Below are 19,155 nucleotides of genomic sequence, written 5' to 3'. Positions count from 1 at the left end.
ACGCTTGCAATCATATAAAAGTATTTTATTCTTTTTTCTTTTTATTATTCTTTTTTTTTTCTTTTGAGCACAATCAAAGATATCATGCATGGGCATGTAAGAGATACAAAAGAAATACCCATGTGACAAGTTCTTTTTTTTTTTTTTTTTTTTTTAAATAATACCTCGTTTTATCTTACTTTGCAAGTGTTACACCTTATCGAGCTCGGTTTTTATGATTTACACACAAGTATTCATGATTGGTGAGTAACAAAGCTGAGATAGTTATTTGTGCATATTTTTTAGGATTTTCTAGTCCTTGTGATCAAAAGAATGTGACATCAATATCCAAATAATTTGTTTAAAGACTATAAACAACTCACACAATTAAGCACTAAAAAGCGCAAACTTGCAAAGTGCAAAAAGCAGCTTATCAAAGCTAAACAAGATATACAGTCATGAAATGTAAGTTTCATTGGCCAACCTTAATTACATGCTTAGTGGTGTGCAATACAAAAAAATAAAAATATTTTTATGTTTTTATGTTATGACCAAAAATCGAAAAGCACAAATTATGCTAAATGAATAAAATGCAACAACAATGCATGGCAGTGCGCAACTAAGCTATAGAGGATACACAAACAAAAAACATCAATTTATTAATTAACCCATGAGTACACATATAATCAAGTATATACTCATACAAAATCAGAAATAGTTTATGCACTCAGTTATACAACACGTATTTTTCAAGTTTCTCCATAATATCAAGCATGTTCTAAGTCAAGAGAGAGATATTATAATTCATGTAATCCTCAAGAAAAATAAAATAAGACTCAAAATAAAATATTTTTGTCATTTTGCAAGTTTTCAATGTTTTTGTATTTTTTTTTTTTGGTTATAAACAAAACAACCTAAGAAAATAAAACAACCAAAAATTGAAAGAAAACATGTCCACAAATAATTGAAAAATTATATCAAGAACAAGTAAACAACACTCACCTTAGCAAGTCTTTTCTCACCCATATAGCACACATCTTTGGTTTTGTGGGTGAAAAACCATGAAAAACAGAGTGTATTTGAGAAATTATACAATTCTTTTAAGAGACATAGAAATCCTGCAATTTCCTTTCACAAGCCAACAAGTTTAAATTTTTCAAAAGCATATAAAATTTTAAGCTTTATATGGAAATTTACTAGTTGTTAATGTTAAAGCATGAGTTCTATTAAAACTATAGTTAAATGATTAAATTCATAATTTCTTAAAATGTTAAGCTTTCATATGGAATTTTACTAGTTGTTAAAGTCAAAGCTTGGGTTCTGTTAGAACTATAATATTTTTTTTTTTTTTTTGAGGAACTGTTAGAACTATAATTAAATGATTAAATTAATCATTTCTAAAAAGTTTAAACTTTTATATGAAATTTTAAAAATTATTTACGACTTACAACATGTGCTTTTAAAAGTTATAAATGTTCAGCTAAGATGAAAATGCATCTCACATTCTTTACATTTAAATCAATTTTAATTTATGTATTTGTTTGTTAGAGAGAGGAAAGACATAGATTTGGGTGGTATATCCGTATATGCCAACAATAACAACTTCTTATGTATTTAATTTTTTTTCTCATCATTAACTTTAGCCATTTCATAAGGAAAAAGTTAAATAAATATATGATGACAAGTTGTGATTAATATAATATAAATTGAAACACAAAAAGTGAGATGTAGAATTTATATTTATTCCATGGAAGGGACACAAAAGATGTCTTTTCTGTTCTTTCACCTGACAGTTATGTAGCGTAATGGTCATGAAAATTACTTTCGTTATGATAGTCATCTGTCTTAAATTTAGTTAGCAAAATACATGTGTTTTATCCTATGTTATATACTTATATGTATGTACATTTCTTTTTTTTTTTTTAAGAACTCTTATTTATCATATGAAACAAAAATACTCTAAAAAATATGCGTATTTTATAATTAAATCTAAAAACATATATTGAACATTTTCAGTGCCCAAAAGATGACACGTATGGTCCTTGGATGGTAGTGAGCCATAGGAAGTCCAGTAACAGAAAGGACAAGAAGCAAGATACTGCTCCCACGAACGGCATGCACGGAGGTTGGCGTGAAGGAGCTGATGTGCGTATAGGGCCTGGAGATACGGCTAGGGTGACATCTGGCATGGGGGTTTTAAAAATCAATGATGGGAAAATAAAACTCGATGGTGACCTGGTGGGGTTGGGAGAAACACTTAAAGATCTGCCAAGTTTTAAAGAAGGATTAAAGTCGGTCAGCCCAAATAAGATGGGCCAATTTAACCAAGGTCCAAGCCGTGTGTATGAAAGCCCATCATCCATTAAGGGCAAAAAAGTCTTGGCAAGACTGAAGGGAGTTACAGCATCTTCTAAAGGCGCCGAAACTAAAGAGGGGAATAGATCAGTTAAGCTTATGAAAGCTATCTGGACTCCCACCAACGCTACGTCGCAGTCAGATATTGTTGGAAAGTTTCAATTCTGAAGCAAGCCAAGTGATAGTATGGGCGGCACAAGTGAAGGAAAAGATGGTGGTAGCCCAAGCTATAGAGGAGTGGCTCACCGCCGATCAGGTGAAGGTGCAAAGGTGGATCTTTCTATCAACTCCGTTGAGTGCGACGTTGGACAGGTAGCAGCAGTGGGGGTTCAATCTGACCGGTATGTTAGGGACAGAGGAGAAGAAATTAGTGCTGGTACTATGCATTGTAGAGATGGGGTTGAAGAAGATGGGGGTTTTGAAGCTCTGCATATCGTCAATGAAATTAGTGAAGAAGACCAGATGGAATTCAATGGAGGAGGTGGGGCTTCTACCTCTCTTTGATGATTGGCCCTCCTAGTTATCGATTAGTCATGAATGTCATTGCTTGGAACTGTAGGGGTGCTCTGAAGCCCGAATTTCAGAATCATGTGAGGGAGTTGGTTCAAAATCATAATCCAGCAATGCTCATTGTAATGGAGACTCGTGTAGGCGAGGACAGAGCCAAGGCGATCACAGATAAGCTTCCTTTTGACGAGGCCATCCACACGGAAACTATAGGCCATACAGGCAAATTGTGGTTGTTGTGGAATACAGATAGGGTTGTAATATCTCCTCTCACCACTATTGAGCAAGAAATTCATGTCACGGTTAAGGTGAGACCTTCTGGCACTCAATGTTTTTTATCTGCAGTTTATGCTAGTCCTAGATTTAATGAGAGATGTATTTTATGGAATAATCTTGTTAATGTGGCTAGTTTGCATAGTAGCCCTTGGATAATCGCAGGGGATTTTAACGAAGTTCTTGCAGATAATGATAAGTTTGGGGGTAGAACTATTAATGCCAATAGGTCCCTGTTATTCAAGGATTGTCTGGACTCCTGCAATATGGTGGATTTGGGCTTCTTAGGCCCTAGGTTTACTTGGTCTAATCGCAGGAGAATTAGAGGTCTTATCCAAGAAAGATTGGATAGATTTTTTGTAAACCCAGGGTGGTGCACCCTGTATCCGAATGCTAGAGTGTCTCATTTAACTCGGGTTCACTTGGACCATTGCCCTATCCTGCTAGATTTCGACCCAGGGGTTGATTCCAGACTAAACAGGCCTTTTAAGTTCCAGAGTTTCTGGCTTAACAACCTGACCTTTCCAAGTATTGTAAGGGATGCCTGGGTCGTACAAACTGTCTTGAGAAAGCAGTTGAGAAGTTTGCTAAGGATGCTACTGACTGGAACCGAATTCACTTCGGTAACATTTTTGCTAAGAAGAGGCATGTTATGGCCAGATTAGATGGAGCTCAGAAAGCTTTAGCGGAAAGGCCGTCAAATTTCTTAGTTGAGTTAGAGAAAGATCTCCAGAGAGAGCTCAATGAAGTGCTGAATCAAGAATAGGAGCTATGGGCACTTAAATCAAGGATGAACTGGATGATCCTCAGTGATAGGAACACATCCTTTTTTCACATGTCCATTATTGTTCGAAGAAGGAGAAATCGAATATCTTGTTTAAAGAATAGTGTTGGTGAATGGATCCAAGAGGAAACTCAGATTATGAGTTTTGTTAGAGAAGCTTTTGTCAAGCTCTACACCACAAGCCAGCTAGAAGCTAAACTCCAAGCGGGGCCCATATCTCCGTGGCAAATAACCCTCTCTAATACGGAGAGAGACATGCTGGCTAAACCTGTTTCAGGGGAAGAAATGAAATCAGCTCTCTAGTCTATGAAGGCTTTTAAAGCTCCGGGTCCAGATGGCCTTCATGTCGGGTTCTTTCAGCATTTCTGGATGATAGTTGGAGGTTCAGTTGTGGAGGAAGTCAAGAAATGCTTTGAGACTAAGAAAGTTCCTGATTCCCTTAACAAAACCAATGTTATGCTCATTCCCAAGGTCCAAGGCCCGAAAACCATTGGCAATTATCGTCCCATCAGTCTCTGCAATACAGTTTATAAGATTATTACAAAAATTATAGTTGCCAGAATTAGGCCTTTGCTGGACAAGTTAGTGTCTCCTATTCAATCAGCTTTTGTGCCGGGGAGGAAAGGGGTCGATAATGCAATCATTGTGCAAGAGCTCATCCACACTATTAGTAGAAAGAGAGGAGGAGTGGGGTATTTGGCAATTAAAGTGGATCTTGAAAAGGCTTATGACAAGCTTGAGTGGAGTTTTATTAGGGAAACTCTCGTGAAAGCTAACTTACCCAAGGAGTTGATAGATCTTATCATGAATTGTGCGTCTTCCACCACCACTTCTGTGCTTTTCAATGGGGGGTTTCCTTGAACCTTTTAGGCCATCACGAGGCATTCGGCAAGGGGATCCATTATCTCCCTATCTTTTTATTCTTTGCATGGAAGTTTTGGGGCATTTGATTGAAGAAAAATGTAGGGAGAAAATTTGGATTCCTGTTAAAGCATCTAGGAGCGGTATCACTTTTTCCCACCTCTTCTTTGCGGATGACTTTGTGTTATTCACTAAGGCAGATGATAGAAACTGTTCTGCAATTAGAGATGCCTTGGATGAATTTTGCAATAGATCCGGTCAGTCAATTAGTGAAGCTAAATCTAGAGTGTTTTTCTCCCCTAACATGGATAGAGATACAAGGGAATCCTTGTGCGACATTTTGGGGTTTTCTTCAACTCCTAATCTCGGCAAATATCTGGGGTTTCCTATTCAGCATCGAGGGTCTAATAGCCAAGACTTCAATTTTGTCCTAGAGAGAGTTAAACAAAAACTTGCTGGTTGGAAGGCCAATCTTCTCTCCTTTGCCGACAGAGCGGTTCTTGTCCAAGCTTCTTCTTCTACCATTCCATCCTATGTCATGCAATGCAATGCTCTCCCGAATAAGCTCCTAGACAACATTGATAAAGTTAACAAGGATTTCTTGTGGGGTTCTTCGGAGACGGGCAAAAAGATGCATTGGATGGGCTGGCAGAAAATTACTCGGCCTAAAAGTGAAGGGGGTCTCGGCCTTCACACAGCCAAGGGCAGAAACCTTTCTCTTCTTGCCAAGCTTAATTGGCGCTTCAAAACTGAGAAGGATGCGTTATGGAGTAAGGTTTTAAAATGTAAGTATTACACTAGACAAAGATTGAATGCCATAAATCCCACTAAGCTGCCTTGTTCCAGAGTGTGGTCTGCCATGAGAAAAGGCGAAGATGTCTTCCGGAAAGGAGTTAGTTGGGTTGCGAGTAGAGACAGTGAGTTGAGTTTCTGGTATGATAAGTGGTGTAGTATTGGGCCTATCAGGAGCTTGGTGCAAGGTCCATTGTTTATAGAAGAGGAGAAGCTCAGAGTTAAGGATGTAGTGTCAGCTGATGGATGGAATTGGTCAAGAATATCCATCCCTATTCTAGAAAGTATCAGCAACATTTTAATAGCCACTCCTGTTTCTCTTGCTGCAAGAGGACAAGATAGACTAGCCTGGGGTAAGTCCACTCATGGCGGATTTGAACTCAAAAGTGCTTATCAAATTGCTACTGGTAATGAAGTTTCTCTTTTTTCAAGCCAATGGGTGTGGAAAGTTAACATTCTTCCTCATATTCAAACTTTTGTTTGGATGTGTCTGCATAGTAGCATTGGCGTGAAGGAATGCCTAGCTAAAAGGGGGGTGCTAGTGGATCTCGCTTGCCCGCTTTGTCTCGCTGATTCAGAGTCTATAATTCATGCTCTTAGGGACTGCAGCAAGGTTAGGGAGTTTTGGACTCAGCTGGGTGCCGAGGAGGTAAATTCTTCTTTTTCCAGTGGCAATCTACACCAATGGATCACCACTAATGGAAAGCTTAATACAAAAAAATTTAGAGACCATCCCCCTTGGAAAACCTCCTTCCTATTCGCTATTTGGCGCATCTGGAAGCATGGGAACAACATTGTTTTCAATAATAAAACAGTCCAACAGAACTTGGGTCATGAAATTTTCCATGAAGCTATGGAGTATGAGCACTATGTGAAGCTTCCTAAATTGGCTTCGGTTCAAGTGATAAAGAGGATTAGGTGGGAAAACGTCAGAGGTGGGCTGGTTCAGGCTTAATTCAGACGGTTCAGCTTTGGGCAATCCGGGCCCAGCAGGAAGTGGAGGTCTTATTCGAAATGGGGAGGGTGAATGGGTTTGTGGTTATGCTAGAAAGATTGGCACCACAACGAGTTTTGCTGCAGAACTATGGGGCCTTAGAGACGGAATTCTTCAATGTTTAAACCTCCAATTACCTGCTGTTGAGATTGAAATTGATGCTAAATCTATAGTTGAGCTGCTGAATAATCCAAGAGCTGCTGAAAGGGTTGTTTCTACCTTAGTGGATGATTGCAGGTACCTTATTTCCCAACTTCCGCGAGTTCGTGTTAAGCACTGTGTTAGAAAGGCCAATAGGTGTGCAGATGAATTGGCAAGGCTGGGTTCGAAGCAAGAAAATGATTTCCTTGTATTCAGAAGTCCGCCTGTGGATGTTTGGGATTTGCTCAAGGCTGATGCCAACAGTCTATACATTAATAGATTTTGTACTAAGCCTATTTTGGCTGGTTAGTTTTCAGTAATATATCCCCTTTTACCAAAAAAATATATATATATATATATATATATTTCAATTTATCTAAAGTTTAATACTCTTATCGATATTATAATTATATATTAATTGTGTCAAGGTGTTTTAGTATATACGACAATAAAATTATCAAAATCAATATTTATTTTAGTCCCATTTTTTATGTGATATTTATATTTTAAAAGAAATCATTTAGCATATATAACTATTCTTTTAGTCTTAAATATTTCATGAAAATCCATATTATATCCATACGTTGATCTATTTACACTATTTTTTTATTTCTTTCTTTATGCCAAAATATTAAATATTTTTTAAACTATATTGAACCAAATAAAATGGAGATATATATATATATATATATATTTCTTTTCTTTTGATAGATACAATCAGTTTTGAATCCATGTTGTTTAAGTCTACTAAAACATCAATTGTACGTGATGATACTCAAAGGGAAAATTGATTAAACTGGAATGTTTGGAAAGGTCCACAAACTAAATGAGCCAATAATGGTGTAGAGATTTGAAAGCACCAAAACCCTTTTTTTTTTTTAACTCAACAATTGATTCGCTCATTTCAAATGAAATGGATAGAGTATATTTGGTCGTAATTCAAAAATCATTTATGCTTCTAGATTTGATAGTAGAATATGAGAATAGGTATACAGTGAATTGGCTGTCGTTATTCAACGCGAAGCCCAACCTACTCGCTAGTGGCAGAGGCGGACCATACTATTTCTTTGCACAGTTTATTGATTTGATATATATATATATATATATATATATCAAATCAATAAATAACACACAAAAAAAACTGTATATTCTATCCCACATCATGTTTACCATTATTTCTTCAAAAATATACTAAAAATATCAGCAAAAGTGATGCTGGGATTTCTTAAAATTTTAAAAACAAAATATTTATGACAACAATATTGCTTATATTTTATTTAAAATAATGGTTGTTTGCTACTTAGTGTGTGTTTGCCAATTGCTTATTTGTTTTTTTTTTTTTTTTTTTTTTTTTTTTTTTTTTTTTTTTTTTTTTTTTATATATGTATATATATATATATATGTATATATCAAATCAATAAATAACACACAAAAAAAAACTGTATATTCTACCCCACATCATGTTTACCATTATTTCTTCAAAAATATACTAAAAATATCAGCAAAAGTGATGCTGGGATTTCTTAAAATTTTAAAAACAAAATATTTATGACAACAATATTGCTTATATTTTATTTAAAATAATGGTTGTTTGCTACTTAGTGTGTGTTTGCCAATTGCTTATTTGTTTTTTTTTTTTTTTTTTTTTTTTTTTTTGGTTTTTTACTTTTTGTCTCAGTTTTTTTATATTAATATTTTTGACAATAAATTAATTTTTAACTTTTTGTCACACATTTAAATAAAATTCATTAAAAATTATATCTTTTGATAAACATGGTGCAAATAAGCTACTGGATATAAACAATTCTCAAATGAACACTTACCGAACTACATAACACAATATATAATTAACAATATTACATTTTTACTGTATATAAATACATGTAGAATTAAATCAATTTATAAATTTTATTTCCTTTTTTTGTACACACGAATTGTCAAAATAGATTATTGTTTAGATAAGTTATTAACTTTAACATTTTTCATATTCCTATATAACCTTGGCCGGTTAATCACCCTTCAAAAAATTCCTAAGCACGACATCATTTTTAGTTAGGTTCAATAAAGGCACGACATCATTTTTAGTTTAGTGGTAATTTTTTAGGTCGTTTCGCTAAGCAGTCGTTCTTTCAGTTATTTGCAACCAAATATCGATTGCTCTAGATTCCTGAAAATTCTTAAAGATTACCCTAAACCCACCAACTTAAATTTTTTTTTTTTTTTTTTTTCCCCGTATCAGGCATTGGTATAGTTGGCTTGCAGTATCCCCTCACATTATTAATCTGTAATATGATAGACTATATGCTACAACTTAGGACATGTGCTTCTCATGTTCATTTAAGATAAAAATGCATATGTGGGATCGAAACCTATAGCATCCATTCTATTATGGTTGTTCTTTATAATTAGGTCGGAGACTTTACCGACTGCACAAAGTTAGCTATAATACAAGTTAAAAAAATATAAAAAATCTCACTTCCTTTACATTTTTTTTTCCTTTTTTGGGCTGAAGGATATGGCTTAAAAGTAGCACATATTTCCTCACACAAGAAAAACATTAATGGCTAACGATAGATTTTGTTTCACATTCTAGAGAGACAGAGGTTACATAAAGTAAGGTGGAATTATTATTTCACATTCTCAAATATATAATGTTTCACACAATGTCCACATTTTATAAATAATGTATTGTTGGAAGTGGCCCAATCAAAGCCCTAAAATACATATACATTAAGACAAGAAAAATGTACTTGCATTTGGATAAGTGTCCAATTATTTTTCCTGAAATCATATCTTATTTCAATATAGAAGTATCCATTATTTTGCATGAAATAGGAATGTCATTTAATTACTCTTCACCGAGAATTTCATGTGGAGGACATCTGTAAATTCCAAAACAGGATTTCGAGCAATGGTTCCTCCCTTAACCTTTGTCCACCTATAAAAAAAATAATAAATATAGAAATATATAAAGAGGATCATGTTCGGTGTGGTGGGATATTACATATTGGTCACAAGTTAAATTTATAGATTCATATCACAATTAAGATTGTATGAAATTGTTTTGAATAATGTGACATTAAATAAATCTTTAAATTTGACAAGAACCTTATAATTCAATTGACACTTCCTGGTCTTTCCAACAGAGATGTTTAGTATTCAAATATCTCTTCCTCCAACTATTAAACTAAAAATTTATTTAAAAAATCTTTAAATTTATTGTATTTATTTTGAATTTTAAATAGATCAATTTCAATAGAGGTTTCCTTTATGCCACGACAAACCTGGCAGTAAAAGTTTTCTTTTGCGGCAATAGCACAATTCAAATCATAAAACGGAGCAAATTACCTATATTTGGTGACCAAAACATGGAGGAATGTAGCCATGAATGCTTTAGTATACTCCGCCCCTGCGCATTGTCTAATTCCTCCTCCAAAAGGCATGAAATTCTTAGATACAACCAATGGGTCAAGATCCTAGTTCCATTTATAAAAAAAAAAAAAAATTGTTGTCAAGGAGATTTCCCTGAATAAACAGCAATAACATTGGTTGGATCATTTGTTCCTTCTAATGAGGTTGTAACCACATACCTTCCAACGCCAAGGATTGAAAGCAAGTGGATCCTTGTATATGTTTGGGTTTAATTGAAGAGCAGAATTTGCAAGCATAACGGTCCAACCAGATGGAATTGTATATCCTGTAGGCATGCACTTGGCCAATCATTTACACTTAGTAATTGGATATAAATATGAAGACACTGAACCAAATATATGCATCTGATAACATATACCATCAAATTCAATATCTTTCAGTGCCTTTCGTAGTAACCCAGGAGTAACATTTCCCATCCTAAGAGCTTCATTGATTACCTATAAATCAACACAACAAAATTTTTATTTTTAATAAGCTAATTGAACTCATCAAACATCTCCAAGAAAGACTAGAACATGTAGAGATTGTAGAACCCACTTGAAGTGTAAAAGTCATCGACTTATATTCATCCCATGTGAGTAAGGATTTTGGATTCTCTCTGCTCTTAAGAATTGCCTCATGCTCATCCTAATAAATGATACATGATCAATGTTAGTTACAACATTGCTTTACATATAACATATATATAGATTGTGTACTAAAAATAATGTTCATGTACATTTACATACCGTCAACTCTTGTAAAACTGCAGGATGCTCTGCAATTAACTTCAAAGTTAATAATAATGTTACTGAAGACTCAAAGCTAGCAAATAAGATCGCAAAAAGCATTGTGACGAGAAAGTCTTCTGACAAGAACTTCTTCTTATCCATGTCATCTATAGCTTGATCAAGCAAATCTTCTGAACTTTTTTCAGTTGAAATGATCTTCTCTTTTACTATTTTCCTCAACATGCTCAATGCTTCATTTTGCTCCTAGCAAATGAAAAGTAAAATTTAAAATTAAAGTATCAGACTAATTTTTTCAAACAAATAATATCTGGGAAAGTTGATCATCTCTTGTTATTTTGATTACCTTTAAACATTTATAGTATGCAGTACCAGGGATATTCAAGGGAAATGACATGAAACCTGCTAAGATATTAGTGAACTTCTCGCTCATATTCATCTGTGATATTTTTTCAGCATCATAACTAAAGAATATCTTCGCACCGAAATCAAAAAGCATCTACAATATGGAAGAAACACAGATATGTCATAACCCAAAGGGCACTACACTGTGAAAGAAATTTTTCTATATCAAGGGAAAGTTGAAAATTACTTTAGAAGCAGCATCTCTCATATCAACTGAAGGCTGACTTGACCATGTTTGTAGGGCTTTGTTAACAAATTCTTCCATTTGAGGAAGCAACTTTTCCTTGACGGCGTCAGCACCAAGGTGATTCAATGTGATGCTTCTTATGTACTTGTGGACATCACCAAGTGCACTCATCTTATTTTCGCCTTCCATCCCCAAAAACTTGGCAAATGTATCCAAGTACCATATCTCAACTAACCTTCCTTCTTGCTTAACAATGTAATTGTTGAATTCAGGATTTGTTGATACTATTACAGGCCGACTTGCCACACTAGTTCGAAATATTGGTCCATATCTAAGAGAGGGAAAAAATTATTAAAAATTTATAATCTTATTTTTGGGAGTATTGTTTTATGCATTTTTCATAGATATTTTTTTTTTTTTTTCCAACTGTTTTTATAAACACAACTTGTTGAGATCACAAGGTGTAAGTGGTTTAACATGAGCCCATCATTAAAAGTAATTTTATTTTTCTCCTCTCATAATCTACTAGTTCAACAAGTTGTCACAAGACTTATTCTTTTTTTTTTTCTTTTTTTTTTTATCTTACTTATAATAAATACACTATCATCTTTTTAATATGTCAAAATTCATTATATATATATAAGAAATAAAAAAATTTCGACTCTTTCCATGTTTATATGCTTCACAACCTATAAAAATAAAATGAAGGTAGGGGGAAAAAGGCAAAATAACAAAGCTACAGCTTTGACAATGGAGAAAAAGAAGAAGAATATTTTCCTCTTTCAAAAGTAGTGATACTAAAAATAAAAAATAAAAAAGCTAATAAGACATCAAATATTTATGCAATATTTTTTTTCTACTTCATAAATTTTTTTTAATAACCAAAATAACTTTTGGGATGATTACATATATATCAACATAAAATTAGGTAAGATTTATTTAGTATCTATCTAATTATCATTATTTATTTATTTTTTCGTACCTGTAATTTTGACTTTGAACCAAAAAAGGGGGGGGGGGGGAGGGGAGGAGGGGAATGGCTTATCTAAGCAAAAGAAAATGCGATTAATATGTCATCTTTTTTGTGGGTTCTCTTACATTTTTTTTTTTTGGTAAAAAGTTCTCTTACATTAAAATAGCACTCAATATATATATATATATATATATATATATGCATTATATTTTAATCGGTAAATTACACTAAATGTTAATTTAATCCTTAAATTTTTAATTGTATCAATTTAATTCCTAACTTTTTTATTGTCATGTCAATCTAGTCTATACGGTTATCATTGGGATGGATAAAGCTGATATGTCAAATGAAATAGTAAAAAATCATTTTCAATACCACATTAACTGCCAATTATACTGTCATGTCAGATTTTAAATAAAAAAACGAAAAACAAAATATTCACACATTGAGATCAAATTTGGGGAAAAACTGAAATCCCTAACTTCTTCTCTCATTAGATTCATCTCCCTTTCCCTCACTCTCACTCTCACTTCCGCCAAGATCAAGTTGCAGACAGCGACTCTGGCGACAAGGATTCTGGCGGCAGCAGATTTGTTCTCTATCTCATGATTTCTGGGATTAACTTTGAGAGGTCAACAGCCATAAGGGAGGACCCTCTAGCCCAAAAAGAAAGATACGAGACCAAAGTGATCAGTGAGACAATTATGGTCCTTAAGAGTGAGTAGGCATGAGGAAAATGCATGGCAATCTAGGGACAACATTGGAAAGACAACAGTCATGGGAGAAGAACCGCATGCGCCACAAAATACACCTATTGCTCCTAGAGTTAATGGAACCAAAGTCACTGATTCAACCAAAACCTTTGTTCTTGACCAAGAAGAAAGTATAGGACAGTGTAGTGTCAATTAAGAAAGACCAATGGGCTTGGAGGAGGACCATCATGCACCTAAGGACAGACTTTTTTTATTTTGTTTTGATGGACCTAAGGACAGACCTAAAGGTTATACTTCTTCAAAGGCAATAATGCCGTAAACTTTTACTACAATATTCTTTTCCTGTGTGATATGTATGTCTTTATTTTTGCTCGGAGTCTTACTTTATATTTTGCTCGGATTATTATTATTATTATTATTATTATTATTTTGGGATAAACAATACTATCTAACACACACACATTTTGCTCGGACTTGTGATATATATGTCATGCCTCTCTTTTGAATTTCTTAATAACTAAGAGAGACTAATAATTTGTCATTTGGTAGCTATTGAGATTATACTACTAGAGAGAGAGAGAGAGGGAGAGAGGGAGAGAGGGAGATTTTAAAACCATTTATGAGATGAATTTGATTGTATGCAAACTTAGATTTTTTTTTTTTTTTTTTTTAAATCTGATGCGGCAATACAATTGGCAGTTGATGTGGCATGAAAAATAATTTTTTATTATTTTATTTGACACATCAGTTTTTTCCATCCAAATAATAATGATAAGAACTAAATTGACATGACACTAAAAAGGATAAGGACCAAATTGACACAATTGAAAGGTTAAGAACAAAATTAACATTTAATGTAAAGGATAGGGACCAGATTTGCAATTTACCCTATTTTAATTTCACATTGATCTTAAAAACTCTATATATATGTTTGAGTGTAATTGCATACATGTGTATAAATTTTGCCCCCAACAATCAAATCCTAACTCTGCCACTACTCTCAAGTTAACTCTAGGGTGTATGGCCTTCAAACCTTAATTTGTCAACTAGCCACATCACTCTCTCCAAATGGACATTTTGATCCAAAATAGTCTATGGGTGCCTAAAGGTATCAACTTTTCACTTTAAAGGAGAGTTTATCGAACGTTGTTGGCTTCCTTTCGTGTCATCATTTATTATGTCTCACCAACTTTTAATTGTATTATTGAGCTTGTCTCTCCATGAACGCCGATTTAGCACACGACCCATAATTATAAACCTACAAAAGGAAACATCCTCATAACACGCCCAAATTTCTGACTCTAGGGCAATGGCGAAACCATTAAGCGTGGGGTGGCCATGGCCCCTTAGGTTTGAATTTATATATATATATATATATATATAATCAAACATTTCACAGATATTTTTTAGTATTTCGAACTTTGGGCTCACTTATACTGATTCACAATCCACAATATTGTTCCAACTTCTAATTGTCTAATTAATAAAAATTTAAGTATTTAAGTGAGTAGATTCTATCACAATTCAATCAAAAAGTTATTAAAAAATAAATTTATTTTATAATGCCTTTAAAAGACTGAGGCGAAATTATTATTATTATTATTTTTACACTTTGACTTATAAGTAGTAGTGAATATATAGTGATCAATAGTCAAGCCATGTCCCATATGTTTCACAATTCACACTATGATACTACTCTTCCATATCAAGCCATAGTAAGAATTTAAGTTTCTTTCCTAAATGCTATTTATTTTTCCCAAAATAATTTAAACTTCTTATCACCAAATTTTAATTTATTTCCTTTTGTATAAGGTAAAAATTAATATATCATTCTTATTTATCATTCATGCATATTTTATTTCAATCAAAATAATTTTGTTACTTCAATATATTCAGCTAATTTTTATTTTTTTTTAATCTTCTCAAATATATCTGATATTAGCAAGAATTAGGTTGATTTATTACCAATCCTTAACATTATTTAAATATGTCAAAATTAAGAACTATTATAATTATTATTATTATTTTTATTATTATTATTATTATTATTTTTTTTTTTTTTGTTTTTTACACTTTGACTTATAAGTAGTAGTGAATATATAGTGATCAATAGTCAAGCCATGTCCCATATGTTTCACAATTCACACTATGATACTACTCTTCCATATCAAGCCATAGTAAGAATTTAAGTTTCTTTCCTAAATGCTATTTATTTTTCCCAAAATAATTTAAACTTCTTATCACCAAATTTTAATTTATTTCCTTTTGTATAAGGTAAAAATTAATATATCATTCTTATTTATCATTCATGCATATTTTATTTCAATCAAAATAATTTTGTTACTTCAATATATTCAGCTAATTTTTATTTTTTTTTAATCTTCTCAAATATATCTGATATTAGCAAGAATTAGGTTGATTTATTACCAATCCTTAACATTATTTAAATATGTCAAAATTAAGAACTATTGATACATTCTTAAAATATTGATGTTGGCAATTTAGAAAGCAAATACACCTTTGATTCTACCATGGAAATTTCAACTTGCAAAGAACGTCCTAATCTCCAAGTACAAGTTTTTTAAACTAAATTGGTTGTTTCTTGTAAAAATGAAATTACTAAGAAATTTAGTAAAAATTGGACAACCGTGTCATTAGAGTTTCACCACAAATTTCTGCTGTCATCCAAGCTGATGTAGCTGGATTTTCTTAATAAAAAGTCATGGTCTTGTTTCTCAAAAAAAAAAATAGTACATATTGATTATTTTAATTTTCTAAAATAGCATTACCTACTATTTTATAAAATACTTTATTTACATCTAAACTTATTTATAGTAATATATATATAGGACAAAACTTAGGTACAATATCTTAGGTATTGTTCCTTATGTTTTCCTCTTAAAATTCAGCCATGTGACTACTTAACTAAAAAATATACTTCCATCCCATGAGAAAAAATCCACATAGTAGAATCTTAAAAGGGAAATCCTAAGAAACAGCACTTAAATATTGTACCTAAGTCTTGCTCATATATATATATATATATATATATAATATGTAGTATGTGAATAGAAAAAATTAATTATAATATTTTAATTTGGGCCCCCAAAAATTTTTTTTTTTTTAGATAGTTACAATATATTGCTAACCCCGCAACTCGAACCTTTTCCACCTTAAATCTCTAAACACTTTGCAATAAAGGTAATAATTTGACTCCAACTCATTATGTGGTAATTAAAGAGACCATTTATGTACAGTTTTAGTCACCAAAATTTTTTTAATGAACCATTTGACTTATGAATAATGCTAGAGATACAAATTATTTTACAAAAATTTTTACAAATTGTTGATGTGGTGAATGATTATTGGTAAATAAAAAAGTGATATTAATAGTGAAGTTTAGGATAAAATGTTATAAAATAATTTGTGATTATAGCATTACTCTTAACTTATTTGAATAATCTTTTCAAAAAAAAAAAAAAAAAAAACAAACTTATTTGAATAATACACATTGATAGTCTTATAAATTGGAAAAATCAGTTTACAACATGTTCAAAGCCAAAAAAATTTTAAAGATACTGGCCCCACCCTTGGGGGATCATTGTTCCAATTCAGCCTCGTCCGACCCTATAAAGACTCATTTATTTCAGTGACCAAGATATGTTATCTCTGATTAATTTTACTCTTACTAATTCTAAACTAAGAACGCTTTCAGTGTTGACTTAATTTTAGTCTTATCTAAGTCTTCAATTACTGTATTTTTGGCATCAAAGTGAGATGACATGATGCATGTGACCATCAAAAGAAAGATTTTATCAACAACAACAACAACAACCAAAAAAATTAAATACATAAATGACAAGATTTGGATAAAAACTTGGTTGTAACTAATGACTAAAATTCCACTAAATATCTTTTTATTAAATGTGTATTTTGACAAATCCACCATTGATTGCATTTTCTTTTTTTCTACTTTATATTTGCAAAATTTCTAGAAGATTAAAGATCAATATATAGCTATGTCACCAATCAAATGTTGAAATTTCAAGTTTTTATACTCTGTAGTCTAAAATTATACATAAAAATAAGTTTATGAATCGAATAGTAAATAACATTCGATTGGCACGAAATTTGACATATATGTTAAAGAACTTAAATAACATACAATCCAAATGTTTGATTTTCAAAACATGTAACAATGATAATTTTGTTTAATGGGAGTTGTAACTATTAGGTACAACCAAGTTTGTAATCAAATTGTGTCCATATATAAATATATACTTATAGAAAATGTTATATATACCATAAAAACTCACACACAGTACTAGTTATCAAAGTAAAATAATAATAATAATAATAATAAAACGCACACACAATCAGTAGCATGTAACCTTTGAGCTCTCTTTTTGATAAATGGGTGGAGGTCTAGAGAGTAACTGGGAACAATCAACTGAAGGGTCTCTCCAATAAGGGGTAGACCCATGGAACCTGGAGGGAGGACTCCGTTGCACCTTGGATTGCTCCATTTGTTAAGCCAGTAAGTAAAATATATGACCAGAACTGCTACAATACATAATCCAATTGTCCACATTTTTTGTAGATTTGATTAAAGATATTGTCTTGTTAGAACCCTCAGAAGCAATTAAGTAGGGGTTTGGCTGGTATATCTCTTGCTTTCCCTCTTTAGAAATGGATGTGATATACATAGTAAGTGAAGAAGTCTTATGAGAACTGCTATAACAAGCCCAATCAATATATAGACTTTTCTCTACTCTTTTGTGAGTACCTATGAATATATTGCATAAAATAAGACCACGTATTCTTGTCTAAATAATAATTTTTTTTGATAACCATTGTCTAAATTATAATAATAATATAAGACAGCATGTTTATGCATGAATTGTCAGTGTAGATTTTTTTTTTTCTTTTTCTTTTTTTCGAGAAGACTTTAGTAGTAGGTGGAACAATAAGACTTTATTGAATTGTCAAAATAGATTTCTTTTTCTTTTTTTTTCCGCTAAAAGGGGGTTCATAGACTAATTGAAGGAAATAAGGTTGGGCCGAAACCTCTAATAATACACGCCCATAGCGTCATACGAAAGTGGAGAGGACAACAAAATCCTCAATAAAGGATGCTCTATATATGCCTAGCTAGTAAGAGCATCAGCACATTAATTCACTTCAATGACGCAGTGCTCGATCACTGCCTGGCAAGAGCATCAGCACATTAATTCGCTTCATTGACGCAGTGCTCGATCACTTGTGACTGTATGCCATAAGAGAAGAATAATAATTACTAGGACAGTTTAAGCCATCCACCCAATCAACTACAACTTTACCATCTAGTTCCACTTCAATAGCTTCCAAACCGAGATCTTTGCATAGGATGAGGTCATCTCTGAGAGCCCATAGTTCCGTGCGCAGTCATAATAGTACTATATATATATATATATATATATATATAAATTACTAGTTATCGAAGTAAAATAAAAATAATAAAAACACACTCAATTAGTAGCATGTAATCTTTGAGCTCTCTTTTTGATAAATGGGTGAAGGTCTAGAGGGTAACTAGGAACAATCAACTAACTGAAGTGCATGTCTCTCCAGTAAGGGGTAGTAGACCCATGCAACCTGGAAGGAGGACTCCATTGCACTTTGGATTGCTCCATTTGTTTAAGCCATTAAGTAAAATCTATGACCAATACTGCAACAGTACATAATCCAATCGTCCACGTTTCTTGTAAATCAATTTGGATAAAAATATTTTACAGAGTAGCCTTAGAAGCAAGCAGTGATTGGTGGAACATAAAGTATGTTGGGTTCTAAGACTTTACATTTAAATGTATTAGAACTTCAATTTGTAATGTTGGCAAACCATAATCAAAACGTTTTAGTCTTTGTTTTAGACTTGCTCAAAGTGTGTTTATATGTAAAGTTGGAATCGAGTAGCTGCAAGATTTACTGTGTAAATCTGCCTAGTTCAATCGATCAAAAATTAGGCTTGATCAATCGAAACTCGTGCAGATTG

The 19,155-nt window shown here is 32.6% G+C and overlaps 2 protein-coding genes across 2 annotated transcripts; one reads left to right on the top strand and one right to left on the bottom strand.

The window, feature by feature from the left end:
* The first annotated feature begins 2,867 nt into the window (after positions 1-2,867).
* Positions 2,868-3,880, top strand: LOC115967162. Its single transcript, XM_031086233.1, has 2 exons — positions 2,868-3,530; positions 3,653-3,880. The coding sequence occupies exons 1-2, from the start codon at positions 2,868-2,870 to the stop codon at positions 3,878-3,880; spliced, it is 891 nt and encodes a 296-aa protein (XP_030942093.1).
* Positions 3,881-9,530: 5,650 nt separating this feature from the next.
* Positions 9,531-17,715, bottom strand: LOC115967577 (cytochrome P450 87A3-like). The gene is made up of 9 exons (XM_031086697.1): positions 17,516-17,715; positions 11,439-11,769; positions 11,193-11,345; positions 10,847-11,092; positions 10,656-10,745; positions 10,477-10,555; positions 10,277-10,383; positions 10,035-10,162; positions 9,531-9,624 (listed from the first exon to the last, which is right to left on the bottom strand). The coding sequence occupies exons 1-9, from the start codon at positions 17,713-17,715 to the stop codon at positions 9,531-9,533; spliced, it is 1,428 nt and encodes a 475-aa protein (XP_030942557.1).
* Positions 17,716-19,155: the final 1,440 nt, after the last annotated feature.

This window comes from Quercus lobata, chromosome 11 (genome assembly GCF_001633185.2).
Source record: "Quercus lobata isolate SW786 chromosome 11, ValleyOak3.0 Primary Assembly, whole genome shotgun sequence".
Taxonomy (NCBI): domain Eukaryota; kingdom Viridiplantae; phylum Streptophyta; class Magnoliopsida; order Fagales; family Fagaceae; genus Quercus; species Quercus lobata.
This window is presented reverse-complemented; position numbering and strand designations above follow the sequence as displayed.

Coding starts and splice junctions, on each gene's coding strand:
- LOC115967577 (XM_031086697.1), bottom strand. CDS start 17,715: ATGTGGACAATTGGATTATGTATTGTAGCAGTTCTGGTCATATATTTT. Junction 11,093..11,192: donor CATACTATAAATGTTTAAAG/GTAATCAAAATA, acceptor TTCATTTGCTAG/GAGCAAAATGAAGCATTGAG. Junction 10,384..10,476: donor GAAAGATATTGAATTTGATG/GTATATGTTATC, acceptor GCATGCCTACAG/GATATACAATTCCATCTGGT.
- LOC115967162 (XM_031086233.1), top strand. CDS start 2,868: ATGAATGTCATTGCTTGGAACTGTAGGGGTGCTCTGAAGCCCGAATTT. Junction 3,531..3,652: donor GAGTGTCTCATTTAACTCGG/GTTCACTTGGAC, acceptor AAGTATTGTAAG/GGATGCCTGGGTCGTACAAA.